General features: G+C 38.6%; 1 protein-coding gene across 4 annotated transcripts in view; it reads right to left on the reverse strand.

The window, feature by feature from the left end:
- The window catches only part of LOC148864781 (uncharacterized), a 140,271-nt gene that overhangs the window by 55,880 nt on the left and 64,878 nt on the right, over positions 1-19,513 (reverse strand). For 2 of the 4 annotated variants that reach the window (XM_088976179.1, XM_088976178.1), the window contains exons 8-13: positions 9,944-10,038; positions 7,062-7,082; positions 3,236-3,331; positions 3,021-3,141; positions 2,722-2,907; positions 2,321-2,517 (exon numbers count right to left, since the gene is read on the reverse strand). In XM_088976179.1, coding sequence (XP_088832305.1) covers positions 2,321-2,517; positions 2,722-2,907; positions 3,021-3,141; positions 3,236-3,331; positions 7,062-7,082; positions 9,944-10,038 — 716 coding nt within the window. Of the gene's footprint in view, positions 1-2,320; positions 2,518-2,721; positions 2,908-3,020; positions 3,142-3,235; positions 3,332-7,017; positions 7,083-9,943; positions 10,039-19,513 lie in introns of all 4 variants that reach the window. The other 2 variants (XM_088976177.1, XM_088976176.1) reach the window with 1 other exon arrangement.

Here is a 19,513-nt window from a genome sequence, read left to right on the forward strand (position 1 = left end):
GTAGTGTAGTTGGATATCTGGGTGTATCAGTACCTGTCACTACTCTATTCTAGTGAATGGTATGTTGAGGGACTTTTTTCCAGCTTGCAGGGGTGTCAGGCAAGGGGATCCACTCTCACCCTTCCTTTTTACCTTAGTAGCAGATGCGATTAGTAGGATCATTACTAAGGCTGACAGTGAAGATGCCATTAGGGGTTGGAGAATAGGGAGACACCAAGTCCCAGTCACCCACCTTCAGTTTGCAGATGACCTAATGATCTTTTGTGAATGAGGTTTTAGTGAAAAGGTAGCAAGCCTAAAGGAGCTAATCAAAGGATTTGAAGGTATTTCAAATCTGAAAATAAATATGGAAAAGAGTTGGATAGCGGGTATAAATTTGGAGGTAGGAGAGGTTGAGGCTATTACGGAGCGTCTTGGGTGCTCCATCTCTACTTGGCCTTTGTCATACTTAGGGCTTCCATAGGGGCCAATCCTAGGGAGAGTAGATTTTGGACCCCAATGGTAGAAAAGTTTGAAAAGAGATTAGCTTCGTAGAAGATGAATTATATCTCTTTGGGAGGGAGAATTACCTTAATAAGAGCTACCTTGGCTAACATACCTACCTATTTTTTATTTGTCTTTAGGATACCAGCTAGGGAAGCTAGGAAGCTGGAGAAGTTGATGAGAGATTTCCTATGGGAGCTGAGACAAGAAAAAAATGATCATTTGGTTAATTGGGAAATTGTGTGTAGAAATAAAGAAGAGGGGGGTTTGGGACTTGGGAGGGTGACTAAAAAAAATCAAGCTCTGTTAGGGAAATGGTTGTGGCGATGGCCATTGGAAAGTGAGAGGTTGTGGCATGAGATGGTGGGAAGCATTCATGGGAGATCAGAGAATGGTGGGATGCTGGTGTATCAAGGTAGGCCAACCTAGCAACACCTTGGAAGGCCAATCACAACACCCTTCCTCAACTCCTCAAATTTATTAGGTATGAAGTTTGTTCTAGCAATGTTGTTTGCTTTTGGGAGGATATCTAGGTAGGAGACACCCCTTTAAAGGACCTGTTCCCTTTGCTATTTTCTATTTCTTTGTATAAAAAAGAGGTGGTCTCAAAATTTATCTCATCACTAGGAACACCCTTAGATCCTAATTGGGATTTCGGGTTTCGTAGAGGACTAAGGGATGATGAAATTGAATCTCCCTTTGCCTTGCTATGTTGTCTTAATCAGGTTTGTTTGGATCCCTCCAACCATCAGAAGTTCGCATGCTCTTCAACCTTTCTAGTTTCTTTTGTCCTACAAAAAGAGGGAGACTTATTGGAGATGTGCTCGCGCTGCCCTGATTTGGACTCTTTGGGAAGAAAGAATTGCTAGAATTTTTCAAGAAAGGGAAAGGAGCAGTTAGGAATTGAAAGACTGTGTGCTGAATAGGGGCAATACCTTGGCTGAAGACCTTAGAAATCTTTCATCAATTCTCTTATAATGATCTTTGGAGAAATTGATCAGCAGTAGAGAGGTCTTCATCCCCAAAGGACAAAGCAATTACAAGCTGGTTTCCTCCATCTGAAGGCTCACTGAAGTTGAACTTTGATGCAAGTAACATGGGCAATCCAGGATTTTCCGGAATGGGGGGTGCTTAAATGAGAAGGGAGAGATTTTGTTGCTCTACTTAGGTCCCTTAGGAGTTGGGGACTCTATCAGGGTAGAGCTATTAGCTGTTGTACAAGGGGTGCAATTTGCAAACCAGCTGGGTTGGTTTGCAAAGTGGTGGTAGGTTGATTGAAAAATCCTGAAGAGGCTATATGGCGCGACAAGAATGAAATGAAGAAATTCAATTGGTTGACAAGGAATATGTTGGTCATTTTACAGTGGGTGGGGAGATCAACAAATACTTTGTCAGATGTGTTAGCCAAGCAAGGGGTAAATAGGGAAGAATTGTTTTGGGCTCAGCTGTGATTCCTGTAATTCTTTCCTAGTTTACTTGTAAGATTCAAGGAGGGGCTGCAGCTCGCGCCTCTTCCTCGGATGTTATATGAATTCACAACTCTAAATCAGCTTCTGAATTAATAAATTTATTATTATTCATCAAAAGAAATGGAACAAAGAGGCTAACAGAAAAAATCAAAATCCTGATATGTTATGCTGTGACCCTTAATAAGTGGAATAGACCAAACAACAAACACGTTGTTACCATTTAGGTAAAAAGAATAATAAAGATGACAAAAACAAGATAACTCTAACACTTCAAGTGACAAAATCAGACAGCAATCCAAATTTTCTAAAAGATCAAATAGAAGGATGGGGTGCAAGAGACCAGCCACAACACATAAAGGATGGACTACCCTCAGATTGTGAACTTTCCCTAAGATCTGGATCCACTGCATCAACCGCTTCAGAATATGTATTAAGATGAGCTCCTTCATCAATATCCTGTACACCTAATGCAAATGCTGCAGCACGACTCTTTCCCATCTCCTGCACAACTCTGGCTGCTGCATGAAGTACAGGCCTGGAGAAACTCCGGAAAGAACTCTCCAACCTAAGGACAAATCAGATAGGGAAAAAGAGAACAAAATTATAATTATATTCAGATGAATGAGAAAACAAAAAATAATTCTAATTGCATCTCTGGAATTCAACACACTTCAAGCACCCATTTTCTCCCATCCAAATCATGCAAGAATCTTACCAGAACAAAAACCAAGCATAGAAGAAAAGAAAAAGAAATTTGAACTTCATAAACCTTCTCATCACAAGTTTGATAAGAGGCTGAGGACGCCTTGATTTTTGAGATTTATCTTTGGAAGGCTTTGGTGGAAGGCCATCTTTAGACTCAACATTAATTTCCTTTGATGATGCAGATGGTGCCTCTGGCAACTTGAGAATTTCTCTGGTTAACCGATACCACCCAGCAGCTCGTTCTTCAGTCCTTCAATTGGTGAATGTCAGAGTATCTTATCAACCCAATAAATCCACAACCTTCAGGTTCTATGAAGTAAACAAATAAAAGGAGTAGAAGAAATTGCATGAGAAAACGCATACCTCTCTGCACTATCAAATTTGCCTAATACACACAGAATTGCCTCAAAACAAACCCTTTCACTAGGATCCAGAAGAAGTTGATAGAGTACAGATGTAAACTGAGCTTTAATATCAGGTCTTTCTGTATAGACAATATTTTAGGTCATATCAACTATTTGTCCATTAAGGTATGAAAGCACTTGTTTCAAAGCATGAAGAATTAGAAACACACTTACCATCTAATGCACGAGCTCTAGATATTGTATGACAAAGTCTTGCAAGAGCAACTCTAGCAAGAACATCATGCAAATGGAGAACATCCTGTAGAGCCCCTGATTCATGAAATATCTATCACTAATTTACAAGGTAAGAAGAAGATACTATGTAAGCAGGGTCATACAAAGTTGAAGAATAAACAAAATAACCTTATATATGATAAACTAAGACCGAAAAAAACCATACTGAAAATAGCAGTTAAAATAATAAAACAAAAGCTTCTAATTTTATAAATCTGTAGTACTTACTTTGGTTCAACTAAGTTGGTTTTCACCATTATTAGAAAATTCACCAATTATTTGCATAAGCCATGAATTGGGGAAAAACATTAAGTTCTACATTTTATTCAACAGGTTAGCAAGTTTTCACAAATTTCCAAAAAAGACCAAATATTTGCAATTTGCAAACTATAAATTTCTTTAAAAAATGAGGCCAACAATGTGGCTACATAAAACAAAGATATAAGTACAAAATTAAAAAGAGACAAAAGACAGATTTTAGGGTTCATTCTCTATAGTCTGTTGGCCTCCCACTCTCTCTCTCTCTCTCTCCCATTTTCTCTGCAAGCATGGGAACCCTCTTTTGAAAAGCTCAAAGCCAATGACTCCAGTGAGCAAAAAACTCAAGCTCAACTGTTCAATATTCCATCGCAAGCTACCAAAGTGCTAAAGCTCAAAGCCTCAAATATTTGAGAAACTCAAGTTCTTGAATCTTCCATAACTTGAAAGGATCAAGATTATTTTGTCACTTTGTCAGATGGCTCTTCTAGTTCAGTTTTTCTCATTAGATGGCTGTGCCTTGTCTCTGGGATGTGTGTGTGTGTATTTCATTTATTTATTACTTCTATTAACTGCAAATAATTTTGTTAAATGCATGATTCTTTTGGTGTTTCGATTAGTGTTGAAGATTAATTAGTTTTATGATGTTTTTCTGAGTAGATGTTTTATGTTAGTTGTTAGATAGGAGGTGGGGACCATAGTAGTTATATGAGTCCAAATTTTATTATGTTTTTGTGTGTTATACATGCTGTTTTATGTTTTGCCACCCTATAAGGGCATAGTTGTCTTTGTACTGTTCTATTATTTTAGTATAAATAATAAGTGAAAGGGGTGGCCAGATTATTGCTCTCTTTTCTTTCAAACTTCTCTTCTTCTCTTCTTCTATTTCTCTCTTCCTTCTCTCTTTAAGAAACCACTTTCTTTCATATTTTTTAATTCAGCAGATTCCTACTATTAGAAAATGGTGGATCATGTGTTTGGTCAACATATATGTTCAGTCTTTCCAACAGGATCCTACATATACAATTTCAATATGTTTTTCCCTGTTTGATCTTGTTTTATTTTCTTCCTCAGAAATAGGACATGAGATTGAGGAGTTGCAAGTAATAACTGTGAAGCTTGTATTCTGATTTTGTTCATCATGATGTTCATTTCATCAAGTGTTTATAGCATTCTGATTTTCTTTTTTTAATAAATAAATAATGGATATAAAAAAACCTTGCATTCCACCTAAGTAGTATGACAAATATGTTCTATGTTCATTGGATGATGGCAGTTGCAACAGTATCTAATGCAAACAGGGAAGCAGGGAAAGAAACTATGGAGAAAGAAATAAAGAGTTTTCATATTCTTGAACCAGTGGCAATTTCATAATTTGTAGGTGATTTACATTTTATTTTTTTATCAGTGCTGAAATAAATTATTAATTTATAAGAATTAAATGAAATACATATACAGTACATGCTTCACATCACACAATTTAGGCCAGCATTGCTAACTAACCCACCACCATCATTCATATTTACATTTCAGTCATCCATCTCAGTGATAATCCCCTATATTTGAGATCTTCTACTCCCTTGTTTTACAAGGCAATCTGCTAAACAGTTACAAGGTCTTTCAATCCAGCTGAAAGTTGTTCCCACTTCTCTAGCAAGAAATTGATCCCTCTCATGATATATCTATATTGCTATGACACCTCACTTCCATTCTTGAGGCATCCAATAACAGTTCTTGAATTCCCTTCTACTATCAGCCAATTAATACCGGTTAATATGTTGATTCCTCCCTATTCTTATTCCCTGGAGAACAGCAAATAGTTCTGCTCTTACTGAATTCCTATTGTCAATAGGTCCTGAATACAAGGATGCAATTGTACCATCAAGTCATCTAAAAACATTTTGTTTTGTTTTTTTTTTCTTTTTTGAGTTTTTTTCTGGTTGTTTTGGTGTCTTAAGAAAAGGGTTAAGTTGCAATCTCTAGAATTTTACTATTCTTAATTGAAAAAACGAAATTCCAATTGGTTTGTCAATATATAGTTGTACAAAGTAATAAGAAGTTTTTTTCTTAAGCTAAACATTTCTATTTTGAACATTGAATTTTTTGCTTCTCTTGTTTGGTTTATCCAACTACAATAGGCTTATTCTCCATTTCTCTACTTCCCCTATGTTCTCTCCATGCTAGTTTCAGCCTGCTGCTGCATCTTCTTCTTATTCTTGCATTTCTTTGATCTTCTTTATGCTCAAAATAGAACAAGGAAACTTTGAAAATCAAACTTCATGGTTTCAAACAGTTTGAACAAAAGAGACCTCTTTATTATTAGAGCATAAGAGAGCATTTATGATATAGGAAAAATCTAGGTTACTGATGAACAAATTTCTTGCATTAAAAAAGGGTTCTAAGGATTTTAAAACATGGTCAAATGCCCCCACCTGGGGGGAGGGGGGTCTGCAGCTAAAACAATATATGAAATTTGATTGGTAACAGAAAAGTTTGTTGGTTTCCTTGAAAAAAAAATGTTAATGTACAAAGTATATGGATTTATGTTAGGTTAGTCCTCACCGCCTAACCCCATTACATTTCAAAACTTCTTACAAGTTTCCCCCAATGCTTACACCCCAAAACATATATTCCCTATTGACTGTATCTTGCTAAAGAATCAGCAAAGGTTTTGGCAGTTCTTGGAACCCAAGTGACTCCAATCCTTATCTTCCTTCAAATGACAGTTCTCTTAGAATATACCTGTAGTGCCAAGTCCCTTGATTGCTATTTCTAATCCATCACATAATGTTTCAAGAATTTCCTTCCACGTCAATATTATTCAGTTGGAGCCTTCTAAAAAGTCTCATGCAGCAGTAGCTCAGCTCTAGTGAAGTTTCCCATGGACTATGGAGCCTTGGTAAAGTGCCGCCATACAGGGATATTTTTGTTATTTGATTTACTGCATATATATTCTCAGTTGCATTCAAGTTAGGAACTCACAGAAAAATCTAATTCCATGATAAATTAGGTTGTGTCCTAGGGTTGTAATTGTTGCTTTGACAATTCACAGGGGTGATAAGAAATCATCGAGTCAAGAACAAAGAAAAGGCTCAACACCAATCCTCATCCACCTCACTCCTGCCACAACAAGAAATAAAAAAAGGAAAATCAAAACCCTACAAACACAACCCCAACCATCTCCTAAATCCAGCAACATACATACCACATGCCTCAATCAACAAGCACAAATCCCCAAACCACATTAAATACTGTGAGTTCAGTGTTTGTTACTAATGCATGTTTTTTTGGGTTTCAGGCACAGCAGTCAGTTACGAAGATTTTTTCAAGAGAAAAGCGAGAAAATTCAAGAAGCAGAAATGGGCATATGTGCATCTGCATTTATTTCGGTACAGTGTATTCTCTCTCATGTATACACTTGTGTATATGTGTGTGACTTTAATTGCCAAGTGCAGAGTATGTACTGATGTCATATCTTCTAAACAAGACAAGGGATGACCAAGGATACCTCCTGGGAGGACAAGTTTTCCTGCAAATAGAACAAGAAGAAGAAAATGTTAGTAACATACCAAAAACAGCCAAAAACCCAATTGAAGGAGTAAATGACAGCAAATAAGAAAAGTTCACATCCTCTAAAAACAGAAATAAAGTAGTCACGTAAAGATGATTAGTTAATTCAATATCTTACCTTCCCCCTACCAAAGTTGAACATCAAATGCAAAGCTTTTTTTTTTGAAAAACATAAGGTAAATTTTATTAATGAAAAATATAGTCATACAAAGAGGGAAGAAACATAAGCCGGCTCCCCCTCATAAAGAGATCAGGGATCCCAAAAACTAACTGACTTAAACATCAGCAATACTTTCTGATTACAGAACTCAGGAAGGACTGATAACCAGGATGCTAATCTAGCCACAATACATTGGATCAACACCTCAGGGTTCTTCTTCTCCTTTCTAAAAATTCTGTCGTTCTTCTCTGACCATATAGTGCTGATAACTGCTGCAGGGATAGATCTCCAAATGAACTTGCCTTTCTTTGATACACCCGGAAGGTGCCAGCATTGTACCAGATCCTTTACAGTGCTCGGCATAATCCAGCATACACCCACAGCAGAGAAGAAATGGGACCAAATTCTCCAAGAAATATCACAATGAATGCAGATATTGTCCATGGATTCCTCGACCAGACCACAAATTCCACAACCTAGGTCCTCTAAGCTGAATCCCCTCTTAGCCAGGTTGCTTCTTGTTAGGCATTTTCCTAGTGCAGAGGCCCAGACCAAGAAATAAATTTTAGAAGGGGATGAAGGGATCCAATTTGCCTACAAGGGAAGTCTGCATTCCTACCACCAGTCAAACCATCAGCAAAGGATCTAACCGAAAATTTTCCATCAGCAGTCCAGGTCCAGGTCCATTGGTCTCTTGACTGGGGTTGAAAGGGGAAACTATTTAGGCTACTCAGCAAGTTCACCACCTCAGCCACTTCCCAGTCTTGAAAATTCCTTTGGAACTTGGGCTTCCACACCACTTCACCTCGAACTAACTCGAAGGAGTCAGCAACAGTTGCTTCTTTATCCTCAGCCACTGAGAACAAAAGGGGAAAACCCTCTTTCAAAGAAACCTTGTTCAGCCATTTGTCCTTCCAAAACCGAACTCTACTCCCATAACCTAACTTGAAACCCACTCCTTTTAGGAAAATAGGGAGTATTTTCATGAAGGATTTCCATAGAGAGAATCAATAAGAGGGAAGTGTAACAGCAGTCATCCATTCCCCCGTTTGAAGCCCATACTTGGAAGCAATAAGCTTCCTCCACCAGCAGTGTTCTTCCACTCCAAACCTCCAAATCCACTTTCCAAAACCTCCAAATACAAAGCTTAGCCATTTCACAATTAATGGAACAGAATAGAACCATTCTCAAACTTTTGATTCATCAATAACATAAATGAGTTCATTGAATGAGAGCAAAAGTATAGCATGCATCCCCAAAACAAAAGGGGAAAGAAGGAAAAAGAAAGAAAAAAAAAAAAAAACAAAGAAGAAGATTTCAATATTTAGATGAAACAACAGTACCTTTCATGTTTAGAAACTATTAATTTTAGCAAACAAATCAACATATGAATCAGCAGGCCTAAAAATTCAACAGAATGAGATGTTCACCCTGAATCTTAAGCACCAGAAGTAAATTAACAAACCTCCACAAACATCAATTGGTGTTTGCCCACCCAACAACAATACTAGGATTGACTTCAATTGTCATTCTGCCAAAACTATAAGACACAGTGACACTCAAACCACACGCCAAAAGTGAAAACTTCAGTGATAAATTTTCCACTTCAATATACATAAAAGACAAACCACCAATTAACATCTTCATTTTCTCTTCCTCAAATGCCTCAAAATGTAGCAAGGAAAGTACACCACCAAATGAGTTCCCCTCTTCATAGAAGGGGAAAAGTGCCAAACTGTAAGAGCTTAACCATATGAAATGGAAAACTGAAATCATATCAAACTACTCTAGAAAGCAATTCTGTAATTAGTGTCACAGTTCACAATATTGGCGAGATTTGGTGAAATTTCTTGGTTTCACTAGGGGTCAACCCAAGATTATGCCCATATTTTCAAGGGAGTGAGACCAAGCCATACTGCTTTTTATAGGAAAAGAGGATAGTGATAATAAACACAGGGGGACCAAAGACTCAAAAGCACAGGAAAGCATGATAAAAATAGATCTCGAGAAGTACAGGAAAGCACAGGGGGACCAAAGACTCAAAAGCACAGGAATACCCCTTACCAAAAGATTGAATAAAACAACGAAATTATCCAACTCCCTGTCCCTCAGACCTATCCTAAACCCAAATTTCTAGGAAATACCTACTAAAGATCTTGAGAAGTAGGACACTATGCAAGGATAATATTATGATAAAAATAGAAATGTTAGAAATTTGTCCTTTAAGGTAGAGCCCCCTCCCTCTGCAAGGATTTTTCCAAAATTGAACTCTAAATCCTCTTCTGAGAGAAAGAATAAGTAGCACAATAGATTTACAAGGAGAAGAAAAAGTAGCTATTCTTTTCTTGCCAATCCAAAGTCACACCATTTGTGTCAATACCATGGATTTTGATGATACAAAGAAAAAAATAGAAAAGTCCATAGTGTCAACACAGAATAACAACAGCCATTTCCCCAGTGGGTAAATTTATGTTTACATGCATATTTATGGAATCCATAATGTGAACAATCTTGTGTGTATGCTGAAAGATAAATGGACCGTTACACATGCATATGTAATTGGGTTAAATGTAAAAATAATGCCAAAAGACATTAGAGTGGAAAAGACAAAAGAGTAATACAATGAAAAAGAATTTAGATTGTTAAACCAATGAACTCACCCAATGCCATTGCAACAGAATAAGGATCTCTGGTAGCTAACTCGGAAATAATTTCAAGAGAATGCCTCACAGCAACTGGATCAGAAAATGACACCCTAAAGTAATAAACAATTGCCAATTGAGATGAAATAATTATATTATGATAGGAAGCAATGTATTACAAAAACAAAAATGCACTTACTGTACGACAAAAACATAAAGATCAGTAAATAAGAGGGAATAAAAATAATAAGCATAATTCGATAAAACAAGAAAACTATAGAAAAAAAAACCAAGATGTTGAAAACAATCAAATGAATAGAATAGATAAAACTGAACTCAACTAAGCCTTGTTCCAACTATATGAGGTTCTGTTACATGAATCCTGTTCCACCATTCCACTCTGTTCAGTGCCATATCCATTGTTATGGGCCCTTAAATCATTTCTTACTACAACCTATGTCCCTTTTGGTCCATTTAGCCCTTCCAGATAACTTATTTTTATTGGTATTATAGACAGTCCTCCCTGCACGTGACCAAACCATCTTAGTCTACTCTCTCATTTTATCACCTTCATTTCTGATCCTTTTTTTATCAGCAACACAAATTGATTCATTAGATTAAGAAAGCATATACAACAAGAAGTTGTGGGCAGAAACAAGAAGCCCAAAAGAAACTACCCCACTATTTACAAAACAGCTCAGAACATAGATTGTCTCTGAATCCCTTGTTTAGCTAAACCATCAGCCATGCTGTTTGCAGATCTCCAAATCCACCTTCTGCTTGAAGCGCCTGAGCTCATTCCTTAGCTTCCATATTACTCCTTCCCCCTTTTTCAGCCAACTCGCAACAATTTTTGAATCCCCTTCAATAATCAACCTGTCAATCCCCATTTCTTTAGCTTTTTCTACTCCATAAACTGCTGCCATCAGTTTTGATCTCACCACATCACCATGCTGAACAGGGCCTGAGTACATGGCTAAAATATTTCCATCCTCCTCCCTTATTACTCCACCAATGCCCAATGGACCAGGTTACCCATACAGCTGCCATCAAAGTTCAATTTCTTCCACTCAGCATCTGGAGGAGACCAGACCTCATATACTAAATGTCTTCTAGGCAAAGAGTCAGCAATTGTTCCCCATGCTCTGAAGAAATCTTCTACCTTAAAGTCAGCAAACAGCTTTAAGGTTTTCACCCAATGTGCCACCGTTAAGGTTATAACTTCAACCACAGCTTCTTTGCTTCTTTCCTTGTCATTAAAAATTCTTAGGTTTCTTTCTTCCCAAATTGTCCAATCCACTGCTGCTCTAGTGCATCTCCCAATAATCCTGCTTCTTCTTTTAGAGCACCTGAAAATGTGAGCGCTAAAAAAACCTTCCTGGTTTGTTTCTGATCTTATCCTTCCTAGTTTTCCCAGTCATCTATCTCAACATTCGCATTTTTGCTACACTAACTTTTTAGACATTTTCCTTCTAGCCTAAGCCTAAGCGGTATTGTCCTAACAGATAGGACTCCGGATGCACCATCCATTGAATTGATGAGAAGAAATATTCTACAGATTGTATCTCATCTTTGGGCACCACCTCTCTCTCCCACTTCACCAAGGGGAAATTCTCTAAATGATCAACATTAAAACCTCCTCTCCTTTATTGTACTGACCATAAAGTATCAGAAAATAAATTCCATATGAAGTCCTTATAATATGTGGTAACATAAGAAGTTATTAATTGTAACAAGGATGTTAGAAGACAATCTATATCTAATATACTAAAACAATGATGTACAGCTCAGCACCCCTGTCCATCCTTTATTACCCCCTCAAAATTTTCTCATTTTTCGAGTTTTTTTAAATTTTCTCAAAGGCTATTCATCCTTCACGAGTATCTTTTTTAGGAGACGTTTCAAATTCCAAATAGCCCACCAAGAAGAAAATATATTGATTTTTTATTGTAGTGACTGAAAGGAGTGCCAAGATATGAACAGTTAGCATTCTGCCAGTAAAGAACAGTTAGTTGATGTCTTCTTCCACTGCCGTTTTCCTACACCAGCCCTCTATTCACGAAACCATCATCAACCATATACATCTGAAACAGTAAAAAAATGGAGAAACAACAGGTGACAAATTCTTCATACTTAAGAAGGGTTTCATCAGCAGCCACAGAAGAACAGTCCAGACTAATCCTGTTTGTGGCCTTGAACTGAGCCAATTCTGGGTCTTTGCATGCATCGAGATCCAATGCACTAATTGCCATAGCAAGCTGCACCTGAAACTCTGATATGACCGAGAAATTTGACACGCAATTCTCAGACTCACAGCAGAATCCAAACCACTAGTACATCAACAGGGAACTGATATTCATTCAGAAGAAAAGAATATCACTTACAGTAGGTCGGTTCTTCGAGAGACCACTGGCTCACCCAAGCACTCTCAGAATTCTGTACTCAACAAAAGTCTGTCTCCTCCATCCCCCAAAGCCCCTTCTTATACACATCGTACAGCATAACTGCCTTCCATAATAAATGCCCAGCTGGCCAACTTATAAATGCCCCACACTCTTCTTATTCCCAACTGACAAGCTATAAATGCTACTCTTCTTATTCCCAACTGACAAGCTATAAATGCTACAAAACTCTCCCTATTCCCTCCAGCCATAAGTTTCCCCATGTTCAATTATTTCCCCCCTTGGCCGAAAGTTGACCTTTCCCCTTCCTGGCATATGTAAAATTAATTGGGGGCCTATCATTACCTGCCGCCCAAAGTCTAACCTTGTCCTCAAGGTTGAAATGAGGAAATTGGTTGCAAAGTAAGTCAAAAGGCTCCCATGAATCTTCAAAATCAGGCAGGTCCTGCCAATGGATAAGCACTTCCAAACCAGTAACTCCAGGCATAGTGGATGGATACACCCCTCGAACGGCCGCAGGTTCCACCAACATTTCCATATTAGCTTACAGAGTGGAAGGAATCATAGAAGAAGAGACATGATTGCTAATTGCCTTCTTGAGTTGCGAGACATGAAAAACAGGATGAATCCTTGCCTCTGGAGGAAGTTGAAGTTTATAAGCGACAACGCCAATTCTTTCCACAATAGCAAATGGTCCATAAAATCGAGGGGCAAGCTTTTCATTGGCTCAACGAGCTAGAGACTGCTGGCGATAAGGTCGCACTCGCACATATATCGAATTTCCAACCTCAAAATTAACATCATGACGGCTCACATCAGCCGAGTCTTTCATCTTTTGTTGTGCACAGTGTAGATGAGCACGCAGCTCCCTAAGTATAGCATCTCGCTGAAGGAGAACAGCTTCAACATCAGCATTAGTCGTAGAGCCAAGCTCATAGCGGATTAATGGAGGAGGATCGCGCCCATAATGTCATGCCAGCGGCAGTGTGAAAAGAGGTATTATAGTTGTATTCTGCCCATGATATCCAAGAAAACCAGCAGGAGGGGGAATCAGCCGCAAAGCACCTCAAATAAGTCTCCAAACAACGATTAACCACCTTCGACTGTCCATCTATCTGAGGATAGTAAGCTGAACTACGACGCAATTCTGAACCTCGCAGGGTAAAAAGCTCGCGCCAGAAGAAGCTCATAAAGACTTTATCACAATCAGATACAATCAAGCGAGGAATGCTATGTAAACGGACTATGTTGTGAAGGAAGGCCTGAGCAACCGTGAGAGCTGAGAAGGGATGACTGAGAGGGATAAAATGGGCATACTTGGAGAGACAATCGACCACCACCATAATTGTGTCAAACCCGAATAGCCTCAATAAAGTCCATAGCAATATCCTCCCAGATCTGTTCAGGTACGGGTAAAGGTTGTAAAAGGCCAGCGGGTGACATGGCTTCATATTTACTGCGTTGACACACATCGCAGGCCTGCCCAAACTCCTAGACAGAACGCTTGATCCCCCACCAGTAAAATTCAGCTGCTATTCGCCTGTATGTCCGACGGATACCCCGTGACCTCCCACAACTCCTGAATGAAACTCCTTCAGTAAGAGGGGAATAAATGGGGAAGAAGCCGGCAAAACCAATTTACCATGATAACGTAGGTGTTCTCCAACTAAAGAATAGGCGGGATAGGACGCCGGATCATGCTATATGGCATGCTTGATGGGGGCCAGGAAAGGATCAGCATCAACTTGCTCCTTAAGTTCATCAAAATCAAGGAAAGTAGGGACTGTAAGAGAGTTTAAGTGCATTTCAGCAGGAACTCTGGATACGGCGTCAGCCACGGTATTATCGGCACCCAGTTTGTACTAAATCTCAAAGTCATAATTCATAAGCTTAAGAAGCCACTTATGATGCTCACCTTCGACAATCCACTGCCCCAACAGATACTTGAGACTACGCTGGTCGGTCTGAACAATAAAGCGTCTTCTGAGAAGATAGGGGTGCCAGTTTTTAATGGCAAAGACAATGGCCATTAATTCCCGCTCATAGACAGATTTTGACTGTGCAGGCGGGCTAAGCTTGTGGCTATAAAAAGCTATAGGTCAATTATTTTGCATTAATACCGCCACGAGACCTACTCCGAATGCATCCATCTCGATCAAGAAGGGCTGGGAAAAATCTGGAAGGGCCAACACAGGTACGGTCGTAAAGAAGAGATAGAAAGATATGAAGAATGGGATGTTTTATTATGCTTCTGTACATCAAAATTTATAGCTCTCTCTAGGAAACAAACTAGGTAACAAATCTCCCTAATTAAAGGATACAAACTAGGTAACAAATCTCCCTAATTAAAGGATACAAACTAGGTAACATATCTCCCTAATTAAAGGGAAGATAAAGCTGATTCCTAAAAAATTTGTACAGCTCACAAATCTCTCAACTACTTAAAATAACACAAAATCAAATATAATACATAATTACAGAAATCTTCCAACACTCCCCCTCAAGCTGGCATGAATACATCACTCATGGCAAGCTTGCTAACTAAGTTCTCATACTATGCCCTAGGAAGCCCTTTGGTGAGAATGTTTGCTACTTGGCTCGTTGTGGGTATGTAGGGCATGCATATCACACCACTATCTATCTTCTCCTTGATGAAATGTTTATCCACTTCTACATGCTTTGTTCTATCATGTAGAACTGGATTATGAGCTATGGAAATAGCTGCCTTGTTATCACAATAGACTTTAATAGGTGTTGGTGTAGGAACCTTCAATTCTTCTAGGAGCCTTTTGATCCATAACACTTCACAAAAGCCATGTGCAACAGAGCGGAATTCTGCCTCTGCACTACTCCTTGCTACAACACTCTATTTTTTGCTTCTCCAGGAGACCAAATTCCCTCCTACCAAAGTGCAGTAACCTGAAGTAGATCTTCTATCATTTATATCACCTGCCCAATCTGCATCTGTGTAGGCTTCGACTTGGAGATGACCCCTACTTTTGAACAAGAGTCCCTTCCCCGGAGTTCCTTTCAAATATCTCAAAATCCTGAACATAGCTTCAAAGTGAGTAGGTCCAGGTGAATGCATAAACTGACTTACTACACTTACTGCAAAGGCTATGTCAGGTCTTGTGTGCGACAAATAGATTAGTCTTCCAACTAATCTTTGATAACGTTCTCGATCAGCCAGCTCATTTACTGTTATTGCTTTTAACTTCATATATGGGTCCATTGGAGTTTCAGCGGCTTTACAACCTGTCATCCCTATCTCCTTAAGCAAATCAAGAATGTATTTGCGTTGGTTGATAAAGATTCCCTCCTTGGACCTTGCAAACTCCATTCCGAGAAAATATTTAAGTTTTCCAGGTCTTTAATGTCAAATTCAGCCTCAAGCTTATTGTTCAACCTGTTGATTTCAAATAAATCATCCCAAGTCACGATAATATCGTCTACATACACTATCAAAATAGCTATTTTACCTTCGGTGGAGTGCTTGAAAAATAAAGTATGATCAGCTTGACTTTGTGAGAAGCTGTGCCGCCTTATTGCATTCCCAAATCGTTCAAACCAAGCTCTTGGTGATTGCTTTAGCCCATATAGGGATTTTTTTAACCTGCAAACCTTGCCTCTTCCAAGACTTTCTTCAAAACCTGGTGATAGGTCCATATATACTTCTTCCTTTAGGTCTCCATTCAAGAATGCATTCTTGACATCGAACTGACGAAGTGGCCAGTTAAAATTAACTGCAAGGGAAAGAAGTATTCTGATAGAGTTAATTTTAGCAACAGGAGCAAAAGTCTCTTGGTAGTCTATACCATGAGTTTGGGTAAATCCTTTTGCTACGAGTCTTGCTTTGTATCTCTCCACACTTCCATCAGCCTTGCACTTTACTGTAAACACCCATTTGCACCCGACTGTCTTCTTGTCATGGGGTAGATCAGTAATACTCCATGTATTACTCTTTCTAAGAGTATTCATCTCTTCCATCACAGCTAACCTCCATTTCAGATCATCTAATGCTTCCTGAACAGTTCTTGGCACATATAGATTAGAAATCCTAGACACAAATGCTTTATGAGTATGTGATAATTTCTCATATGACAAGTATTTTGCAATAGGATGTTTTGTGCAAGTTCGGGTACCTTTTCTTAATGCAATTGGAATGTCAAGATCTGAAGAAGACAGATTAGGCAAATCATTAGATAAAGACGGAATAGGGGTAGAAGAAGGATTACTCTGAGTTGTAGGATCTTCACTCGGCAAATTGGATTGGACTTCTGCTGTAGGAACAACTGGAACAGTAGTACTTTTGTGAAACTTCTTCCTAGTATAAAACTGAAGCTCAGGATGAGGATTGTGATCCGTTTGAAGTACTTCTACCCCTGTCTCTGATAACGTAGTATCTGGCAAATTTGGATTATGAGTACCATCACTAGGTTCCATTCTTTCAACAATTGTTTCCGAACCTTGCTTATCAGAATTAATCAAAGGTATAAATTCTTCTAGAATAGGTAAAGTTTCCCAAAAATTATCTTCCTTACTTATGTTCTCCCCCTGAAGAGAATTTTTTTGAAAGAAAGGTTGGTCCTCAACAAAGTGTACATCCATACTCTCAAAAAATTTCTTTGTAAATGGATTAAAGCATTTGTACCCTTTTTTATTAGATGCATAACCAAGAAACACACATTTTTCAGCTTTTGGATCCAGTTCTGATCGAAAAATATTTGGTATATACACATAACAGACACAACCAAACACTTTTAAAGGAAGATCCGTAGTTATTCGAGATGTGGGAAAACAATTTTTTAGATTTTGTAAAGGAGTTTCATATTTTAAAACTCGAGATGGCATTCTATTTATCAGATAACATGCAGTTAGGAGAGCATTTCCCCAGAGATATTTAGGTACATTCATAGAAAACATGATGGCTCTAGCTACCTCAAGAAGGTGCCTATTTTTTCTTTCAGCAATTCCATTCTATTGTGGTGTGTCACGACAAGTTGATTGATGGATAATACCTTTTTCGGTTAGAAATGCTCCTAAGTATTTGTTAAAGTATTCAGTCCCATTATCTGATCTTAGAATACCAATTTTGGTTTGAAATTGATTTTCAATCATTAGGAGAAATTCTTTAAATCTTTGTTCAACCTATGATTTCCTTTCCAACAAGTAAACCCAACATACCCTTGTATGGTCATCAATAAAAGTCACAAACCATTTTTTTCCAAAAAGTGTGTTAACCTTAGATGGGCCCCAAACATTACTATGTAACAAATAAAATGGTTTTGAAGCAAAACAAGGTTTTATTGGAAATAAAGCACGATGATCTTTAGCCAAATGACAAGACTCACAATGAAGTTTTGACCAATCAACTCCTTTAAACACTTTAGAAATAAATATTTGAGATATGGAAAACTAGGATGTCCTAATCTTCTATGCCATAATATAACTTGATATGAAGAATGGGATGTTTTATTATGCTTCTGTACATCGAAATTTATAGCTCTCTCTAGGAAACAAACTAGGTAACAAATCTCCCTAATTAAAGGATACAAACTAGGTAACAAATCTCCCTAATTAAAGGATGCAAACTAGACAACATATCTCCCTAATTAAAGGGAAGATAAAGCTGATTCCTAAAAAATTTGTACAGCTCACAAATCTCTCAACTACTTAAAATAACACAAAATCAAATATAATACATAATTACAGAAATCTTCCAACAGGTCGTCATAGCTTGTTTCAACTCTTGAAATGCATTCTCAGCCTCCGCATTCCATGAGAAAGCATCCTTTTTAAGTTGTTGCGTCAATGGCCATGCTATTTTACTGTAGTTACACACAAAACGGCGATAATAGCCTGTAAGTCCCAGAAAACCGCGAAGAGCTTTAAGTGAAGATGGTTGAGGCTAGTCGACCATGGCCTGGATTTTAGAAGGATCGGCAGAAACACCAGCCGCGCTAATAATATGACCCAGGTAATCAATGCTAGGCTGAGCAAAGATACATTTCTTTGAGTTGGCAAAGAGATGGTGGGCGTGCAATACAGAGAAGACCTATTGAAGGTGATCCAAATGGGCAGCTTCGGAAGCACTGTAAACTAGAATATCATCAAAAATTACCAGCATAAAGCGACGGAGGAAATCATGGAATACCGTATTCATTAATGACTGAAAGGTCAAGGGCGCATTGGTGAGACCGAAGGGCATGACAAGGAATTCGTATGGCCCTCGTGGGTGCAAAATGCAGCCTTGGGAATGTCCTCACTGTGGACCCGAATCTGGTGGTAGCCCGATTTAAGATCAATTTTGCTGAAAATAGAAGCACCATGGAGCTCATCGAGAAGTTCTTCGATAACCGGAATGAGGAATTTATCCTGAACCGTAGCACGGTTAAGGGATCTGTAATCCACACAAAAATGCCAACTTTTGTCTTTCTTCTTGACTAAAAGGACCGGGCTCAAGTAGGGAATAGTACTCGGCTGAATAATATCCGTAGCCAGCATCTCAGAGACAAGGCGTTCAATTTCATCTTTCTGGAATTGAGGATATCTGTAAGGACGAACAAAGATAGGAGAAGTGCCCTCCTGCAAGACAATAGCATGTTACGTAGCCCGTGTAGGGGGTAAGCCCGTAGGCATGCCAAAAACATCTTTGAACTCATCTAGTAAAGCGGAGATTGGCAGGGATGTAGGCAAGACAAAGTTCAACGAAGAATCCACTATCTACAATTGTTTTAATTCTAACAAAACCCCTTGTCCCTCATGTTGTAAGTTACGCATCATAGCATGCAAAGATACCTGAGAGGAACAGAGAGAAGGGTCACCCTGCAACTTTACCCGGACACCTCCCAAATTGAGCTTCATAGACATGTTGCCCCAATTTATCACTGAGTCCCCGAGGGATGCTAACCAAGGAAAACCAAGAATGACATCCATAGAACCCAACTTTAAGGGAAAGAAATTAGCAATGACATCCAATTCGGGTAAGTTGAAGCAAACCTGACGGCAGACTCCGGAAGTTCTCACCTCATCACCATTTCCCATCTGAACTCCAAATTCGTGTGTAGGGGTGCGGGGTAATTTCAATTCTTCCACTAAAGTTTCGGAGATAAAGTTGTGGGATGCACCCGAGTCTACCAATATGACCACTTCACGTGACAAAATGCGTCCACGCAGCTTCAGGGAA

This window comes from Nelumbo lutea, chromosome 3, assembly GCF_056320005.1.
Source record: "Nelumbo lutea isolate HS-2025 chromosome 3, American lotus-T2T, whole genome shotgun sequence".
NCBI classification, from domain to species: domain Eukaryota; kingdom Viridiplantae; phylum Streptophyta; class Magnoliopsida; order Proteales; family Nelumbonaceae; genus Nelumbo; species Nelumbo lutea.